Here is an 8,657-nt window from a genome sequence, read left to right on the forward strand (position 1 = left end):
TTCCCCCAAAGCATTGCCATTCTTAGAAGTCCTTTATTTTTAATGCCCCTTTACTGTAACCAGGGCTTTGGCCTTCCTGCATTCTTTCTCAGTATTTTCACACTTGTGGGGTTTTCTGTTTCTTTCAGTGGTTTAAGATTAATATCAGACTCACTGCTAGCTTTCCTTTTCTGTCATCCACAAAGCTGTTTTGCCTGACCTCGTTTTCTGCTTAAACTGTGGCTGATGATGGAAGCATGAGAGAGAGCCTGCTGGGATTTGGTAGTTTGTGTGTTTGTTTATTTATGCATTTTCACTTACATTTTTTTATTATGTTCAGTTAGTCAACATGTTTTCACTTACAAGTTATTTGAAGTATGGACATTTTCTGTCTTATTGTTTTACTGGGAGTATAGATTTTCTGTGGTTTCATTTGCCCTTTTTTCTAATTTGGATTTTTAAAGAGATATAGTAGGTACTTTAAATTTTCTTCATAGACATTATCCCAGGTTTCCAGAATTTTCTCTTCTAAATTTTGATAAAAAGGAGAGTGACATCAGCAAGGTGGCAGAAGGGTAGGTCTTTATCCCATGTAACCCCACAGGAAAAATATTTGGCAGCCGTTCACAGACAAAAGTACCTTTGGGGAGCTATGGGATCCAGTTAAGAGGTTGCAAAACCTAGTGGAGCCTAACTAAGGAAAGCCAGTTTGAGAAAGCAGACCCACATACCAGTGCCAGATCTGTTGATTGTGGTCCCAACTAAAGACTAGAAGCAGCCCCATTCCCTTATGGACTTAGCTCCACCTCCACTTGTCTCCAATCCTTCCATCAGCCCCTTCCAACAAGGAGGAGCCTTGACTGTAGGTGTTCCTAGTAACAGGCCCACTGAGCTTGGACCTCACTGCAGTCCCTGAAACAGTCCCAGCACCTGGCTCAGCCTTACTCTAATGTGGTCTGAGGCAGTTCTGTCCATCCAGAGGCCCGCCTGAGGGATCTGGCAGAAGCCACACCCGTGGGCACTCCTGGAAACAGGCTTACTGATCTTGGACTTACTGCAGTTCCTGAAGTAGTCCCATGACCCAGTTCCAATCCTGCTCCACTGTGGTCCACAAGTATATTACCTTTACCCAACTGGCCAGGAAGGGCTGATTGACAATGAAGACCCAGAATGTATATGGATAGAGTAAGTCTGCTCCTAGGTCATGATCCCAGGAGACCAGTATATGGGTCCCAGGGACCAGTCCAGTGACCTGATGGGAGCACTCAGGGACGTGATGAAGGGCACACCTGACTATGCCCCTGGCAACAGGCCTGCCAATCAGGGACCCAGTTGTGGACTTGGCAACAGTTGTGAGTCTGGCTATCAGCCTCACTAGACCACAGTCCTGGAGGTAGTCCCATCAGGTCAGAGATCCAGCAGAAAAAAGTCTTTACTTGCCAAAGTCAGATGGTAAAGATTAGATATTTGTGCATATCTTTCAAATGCATAGGTACCAATGCAAGGCTAGATGGATCATGAAGAATCAGGCAAACATGACATCACCAAAGGAAATGAGGAAAGCTCCAGTAAATGCCCCTAAAGAAATGAAATGTGATGAACTGCTTGACCAAGAATTCAAAATAATTATTTTAAGGAAGCTACATAAACTATAAGAGAACAAAAACAACTAAACAAAATCAGGAAAATAATACATGAACAAAATGAGAAATTTAATAAACAAATAGAAACAATATAAAAAAACAAATAAAAATCCTGAAGATGAAGAATACAATGATTGAATTGAAAAATTCAATAGAGAGTGTCAACAACAGATTCAATCAGTGAACTCAAACAAGCCATTTGAAATAATTGGTAGTTCTACTAAGTATTAAAGGAGAATTAATATCAATCTTTTTAAAAAATTTATTTTTAATTTTTAAAAAATATTTTATTTATTTATTTGACAGAGAGAGAGAGACAATGAGAGAAGGAACACAAGCAGGGAGAATGTGAGAGGGAGAAGCAGGCTCCCCACTGAGCAGGGAGCCCGATGTGGGGCTCGATCCCAGGATCCTGAGATCATGAACTGAGCTGAAGGCAGATGCTTAACGACTGAGCCACCCAGGTGCCCCACTATAAATCCTTCTTAAAATCTTCCAAAAAAAACTGAAAAGAAAGGAGTACTCCCAAAATCATTTTACAAATCCAGCATTACTTTCATACCAAAGCCAGACAAGGATGTTACAAGAAAAACAAATTACAGGCCAATATCCCTGAAGAACACAAATGCATGAATCCTCAACAAAATATTAGCAAACTGATTTCAACAGCACATTAAAAGAATTATTTACCATAATCAAGTGGAATTTATCCCTTTAATACAGGATGGTTCAGCATACACAAATCAATAAATGTCACACACCACATTAACAGAATGAAAGAAAAAACATGATCTTCTTAATAGATGTAGAAAAAGCATTCAACAAAATTTAACATCCTTTCATGATAAAACAAAATGGCATAGGAGTAACTTACTTCAATACAATAAAGGCCATATATGACAAATCCATGCCTAACATCATATTGAACAGTGGGAAAAAAAAAAAAAACCCTTTTTATTCTAAGATCAAAAACCAGGCAAAGTTGCTCACTTTTTTTTTTTAAGATTTTATATATTTATTTGAGAGAGAGAATGAGAGATAGAGAGCACATGAGAGGGGGGAGGGCCAGAGGGAGAAGCAGACTCCCTGCCGAGCAGGGAGCCCGATGCGGGACTCGATTCCGGGACTCCAGGATCATGACCTGAGCTGAAGGCAGTCGCTTAACCAACTGAGCCACCCAGGCGCCCAAAGTTGCTCACTCTTACATCTTCTATTCAACACAGTACTGGAACCCCTAGTCAAAGTAGTTAGGCAATAAAAATAAACAAATTGCATACATATGGGAAAATAAGAAAAAATTATCTGTATTGCAGATGGCATGAGCTTTTATGTAGAAAACCCTAAAGACTCCACTGAAGAACTGTTAGAACTAATAAACAAATTTAGTGAAGTTTCAGGATGCAAAATCAACATACTAAAATCAGTGGTCTTTCTATATACTAACGACAAACTATTTGACAAAAAATTATGAAAACAATCCCATTTACAATAACATAAAAAAGAATAAAATACTTAAGAATAAATTTAATCAAGGATGGGAAAGATCTATATGCTGAAAACTACAAAACATTGATGGAAGAAATAGAAAAAGATATAGACTAATAGAAAGATATCCTGTGTTCTTGGAATGGAAGAATTACTATTGTGAACATTTCCATACTACCCAAAGCAATCTATGGATTCAATGCAATTCCTATCAAAATTTCAATGGTGTTTTTTTAAGAAATAGAAAAGCAGTCCTAAAATTCATATGCAATCACAAGAGACTCATATAGCCAAAGGAATCTTGAGCAAGAAGAATAAAGCTGGAAGAATCATATTTCCTGATTTCAAAATGTATTACAAACCTACGGTAGTCATGACACAAGAAATTGGCATAAAACCAGAAATACAGACCAATGGAACAGAGTAGAGAGTCCAGAAATAAATTGGCACAATTATGGTCAACTGATATTCTTTTTTAAAATTATTTATTTATTTATTTATTTATTTATTTATTTATTTATTTCTATTTACATGAAATCCTTATATATCTATATTTTAGTGCATCATAAGTTTTTAATGTAGTGTTCAACAATTCATTAGTTGCATATAACACCCAGTGTTCATCACAACACATGCCCTCCTTAATACCCATCACCCAGTTACCCCATCCTCACATCCTCTCCCTTCTGTAACCCTCGGTTTGTTTCCTGAAGTCCAGAATCTTTCATGGTTTGTCTCCCTCTCTGATTTCTTCCCATTCAGTTTTTCCTCCTTTCCCCTGTGGTCCTCCGCACTATTCCTTATGTTCCACACATGAGTGAAATCGTATGATAATTATCTTTCTCTGCTTGACTTATTTCACTTAGCATAATCCCCTCCAGTTCCATCCATGTTGATGCAAATGGTGGGTATTCATCCTTTCTGATGGCTGAGTAATATTCCATTGTGTATATGGACCCCATCTTCTTTATCCATTCATCTGTTGAAGGGCATCTCGGCTCCTCAGTGAGATACAACCTTACACCAGTTAGAATGGCCAAAATTAACAAGACAGGAAACAACATGTGTTGGCGAAGATGTGGAGAAAGGGGAACCCTCCTACACTATTTGTGGGAATGCAAGCCACTCTGGAAAACAGTATGGAGGTTCCTCAAGTTGTTAAAAATAGAGCTACCCTACAACCCAGCACCTGCACTACCAGGTATTTACCCCAAAGATACAGATGTAGTGAAAAGAAGGGGCACATGCACCCCAATGTTCATAGCAGCAATGTCCACAATAGCCAAACTGTGGAAGGAGCCAAGGGGATGAAAGACTCTGGACTTCAGGAAACAAACTGAGGGTTACAGAAGGGAGGGGTTGGGGGGTGGGGTAACTGGGTGATGAGTATTAAGGAGGGCACGTGTTGTGATGAGCACTGGGTGTTATATGCAACTAATGAATCGTTGAACACTACATCAAAAACTATGATGTACTATATGCTGGCTAATTGAACATAATAAAAAATAAATAAAAGAATGGTAAAAAAAAAAGTATACCCCTACAGTGAACAACAGAAAGATGTTGTGGTTATATAAGTACCAGGCAAAAGACTAAGGGAAGAAATTTTCTAGAAAAACAGTGACACATTTCATAGTGATAAAATAATCCATTCAAGAAAAAACATAAAAATCCAAAATATAATAACATACTTTAAAAAAAAACTATATGAAGCATAAATTAACAGAAGCAAAGAGAGAAATAATCAAGCCACAATTATAGTTGCAGCTGTTGACACAATGCTCTTAGTAACTCAATGAATAAGGAAAAAAAACCCAGTAGTAACATCAAAAAAAAGAGAACACCAGAATTAACCAAGTCAACCTTAAAAGGAGCCCAAATCTGAACAGTAATTGCCTAAATAATTAAATAAACACATGCGCAAAGAAATGAGGGATTTCCTTATTTATCTCAAATGGATTTTTATGCTTTATCTTGGTTCTGTGAGCAGGGATGGCTCCCTGTATTTCATTCTTATTCCTTTTCTTGTCATCTGATCACCTTTCTTATCTTATCCTTTTCTAATCACTCTCCCCAGGGCTTCTGCACCTCATGAAAGGATGCTCCTGTCACTGACTTGGCAACATCCCTGTTCTCGTTCCCACGTATTTCCTACATGCCCCAGCTTTACAAATAGAACATGAAACACCTTTAATTCTCCTCAATCTTATTTTTCTCTCTCTCATATATCACATGACAGTGAACACAACTGGAACCCTCAACCTCACCATCATCCTTTCCCTCACCCTCAGTCCAGGGCCACAGTCACCTCTCAGGGTTCTTTATCCTGGACTCTGTGCACTCACCTCCCTCCTCCAGAGTTCCTGCACCTCAAGCCCTCCTGATAGGGCCTTACCTGCTCTGTTGTTATCAGGCACATTGTTGAAGCTGACACCAGGATGTCTTCTAAGGTATACATTTCTTAGTGCCTAATACTGTATTGTATACTTGACATTTGCTGAGAGGGTAGATTTTAAGGGTTCTCATGACCGAAAGAAAGAAAGAAAGAAAGAAAGAAAGAAAGAAAGAAAGAAAGAAAGAAAGAAAGAAAGAAAAAGAAAGAAAGAAAGAAAGAAAGAGAAAAAAGTGCGTATAGGAGGTGAAGGATATATTAATTAGCTTTATTGTGGTGAGTGCCTCACAGTTTTTATGTATATCCAATACCCAAGCTGTACTATAAATGAATACAATTTGTGATTATCAATTATATTTGGACAAAGTTGGAAAATTTAAAAAAAAAGATAAATTTCAACAATAATTTCTCCCGTTTTCAACCTCTAACATCGCCAAGTAAAATAAAAACCCAAGCACCTGGGGTGCCTGTGTGGCTCAGTTGGTTAAGCTTCTCCCTTTGGCTTAGGTCATGATCTCGGGGTCCTGGGATTGGGCCCTCAGTCGGGCTCCCTGCTTAGCAGGGAGTCTGTTTCTCCCTCTCCCTCTACTCCTCCCCCCTGCTTGTGCTCTCTCTCTCAAATAAAGAAATAAACTCTTTTTAAAAAGAGTTTATTTATTTATTTGACAGAAAGAGAGACAGTGAGAGAGGGAGCACAAGCAGGGGGAGTGGGAGAGGGAGAAGCAGGCTTCCCGCTGAGCAGGGAGCCCGATGCGGGGCTCTGGGACCATGACCTGAGCCAAAGGCAGATGCTTAACGACTGAGCCACTCAGGCACCCCAAATAAATAAAATCTCTAAAACAAAAGAAGGGCGCCTGGGTGGCGCAGTTGGTTAAGCAACTGCCTTCAGCTCAGGTCATGATCCTGGAGTCCCGGAATCGAGTCCCACATCAGGCTCCCTGCTCAGCAGGGAGTCTGCTTCTCCCTCTGACCCTCTTCCCTCTCGTGCTCTCTGGCTCTCATTCTCTCTCAAATAAATAAATAAAATCTTTAAAAAAAAAATAAAACAAAAGAAAACAACCCAAGCACCTCACTGACACAGAAGTACTTTCACATTTAAGCTTCAAATTTCCTTGCCCGTTATGCACTTATATTCCATTTGCTCAAAACTACTGTCAAATGATGTAGTTTCCATCCGCTCAGCATGTCATGTCATGTCCCACCCTCCCCGCAAATTCCATCTCCCTTCTGGGAAGGTGGAGTGCCTTATTTGTTCTGCTGTAGAACACCTGGCCCCCGCTCCACACCCAGGGAAGCAATCTCTCTCCCGCAGCTCTGCTGAGAGAGGTGCTCAGGTGTGTGCTTCCCCAGCCCTCTGCTCTCAACCCACTGCAGCCTCACTCACGGTGTGTGGTGGCGAAGTAGCCCCTTTTTCTTCTCTGACAAACTCAGAAGGCTTCAGTGGGAAAGCTGTTTGTTAATATTAGTTACCTTGGGCACTAGTGCATGTGGCACATGGTTGCTTATGGACTGACCGTGGACCAGGCTCTCGGTTCAGAGTCCCTGACATCCTTTCCAGTGACAGACTGAAGTTTGACCAGTGGGCAGCAGAGGGCGCTGTTGGTCTCCCCTAGGTTTGCAAGGCGGAGGGCGGGGTGTGTGTGTGTTGGGGTGGGGGGATGGTCTCCGGCTGCCTAATCTCCAGATCCCCTGGGGCTGGGACCCTGGTGCCTCTGTGCTTTGGTGGGGACTCAGCAACTGTCCCCTCTGGCTGAGGAGGCGTCTGCTGCTCGAAGGTCTGTGGAAGGTCCCAGTAGCTGCTTCCTCCCTGTTCCCTCCCAGGGGACAAACTTAGTCTCTGTGGAAATCAACCCTCTCTGTCTAAGGGACAAAGCTGAGACTTCAACTAGTGGCAGGAAACAAATCTGTGTGAGCAGCCCCTCCTCCTTCAGGCCGTGGAGAAGATAAAAGGCAGGCCCATCCCAGTCCTGATCTGAGGCTGCAGGAGGAGCATCCACCATGGCCCGGACCCTTCTTCTTGTCCTCCTGGCTCAGTGCACGGGTAGGGACATCCCCAGGTACCCATGACAGCTCTTGAGTGGGTGTCACCCTCACTGTCACAGACCACCAAGCAGCTTAACCTTTTGCCCTGTCCCATCTCCCATAAGTGTCTGTGTTTGTAGGCTCCCTGTCCCAGCCCGTGCTGACCCAGCTGCCCTTCCTCTCTGTATCTCTGGGAACAACGGCCAGACTCACCTGCACCCTGAGCAGTGGCTTCAGTGTTGGTGATTTCTGGATAGGCTGGTACCAGCAGCTGCCAGGGAGCCCTCCCCGGTATCTGCTGTACTACCACTCAGACTCAGATAAACACCAGGGCCCCGGGGTCCCCAGCCGCTTCTCAGGCTCCAAGACGCCTCAGCCAATGCAGGGCTTCTCCTCATCTCGGGGCTGCAGGCTGAGGCCAAGGCGGACTATTACTCTGCTACATGGCATGGCAACTCTAAGACTTCCACTGTGCTCCAGACCCATGAGGAAGTGAGACACAAAGCTGGACTACTGCGCTCTCCTGACCTGGTGCACCACCCACAGCAGGGGTTCTGACCAAGGCTAGCTGAGGGCTCACTTCATTATCATTTCTTCTGTTAGTACCTGATTTTCTTCAGACCACTTGATCTCACAGTATCACATACTTTTGTTAAGATAAAAATTTACATGAATCCATTGCTAGTGTAGTCTCACTCAATGTTGCACTGGTTAAATCCCATGCTCAGAGATAAATAGCTCCTCACCATCCCCAACCTCTCCCTCCTCTCTGTGAATTTTAGGTTGGGACATGGACTGTGGACTCTGGCATCTGGGTAGGAGACACAGGTCAAGTTGTTCCCATATCATAAAACTGCAGCTTGGTCCCCTGACCAGTCTGATGTCTCTGCAATCTGATCAATTCCAGGCCAAGACACACTCACTTCCAGGCATGAGGTGCTGATCTGAAATGGAGGCAGTCCCATGAGAGGTAGCAAAAATATTCCTCACGCAACGGCCTCCTTTTCCTAAAGGTAGGAAGAAGATAAAGAAGTTGCAAGAAACATCAATGGTGACCACTTCCACACCACCTCACACCTGGGCCCTTCTCCACCTGTCACTCTCTCAGGTGAGGACCAGACACAGGGGCCAGTATA

At 42.7% G+C, this 8,657-nt stretch overlaps 1 gene segment (V, D, J or C); it reads left to right on the plus strand.

Moving 5' to 3' along the window:
• The first annotated feature begins 7,484 nt into the window (after window positions 1–7,484).
• On the plus strand, window positions 7,485–8,079 carry LOC112813148 (immunoglobulin lambda variable 5-52-like). The segment is given in 2 exon segments: window positions 7,485–7,540; window positions 7,662–8,079. Coding segments are annotated over 2 exon segments (461 nt in total).
• The last annotated feature ends 578 nt before the right edge of the window (window positions 8,080–8,657 follow it).

Source organism: Callorhinus ursinus, unplaced genomic scaffold, assembly GCF_003265705.2.
Source record: "Callorhinus ursinus isolate GAN/ISIS: 27379988/994484 unplaced genomic scaffold, GSC_fseal_2.0 scaffold72, whole genome shotgun sequence".
Lineage (NCBI taxonomy): Eukaryota > Metazoa > Chordata > Mammalia > Carnivora > Otariidae > Callorhinus > Callorhinus ursinus.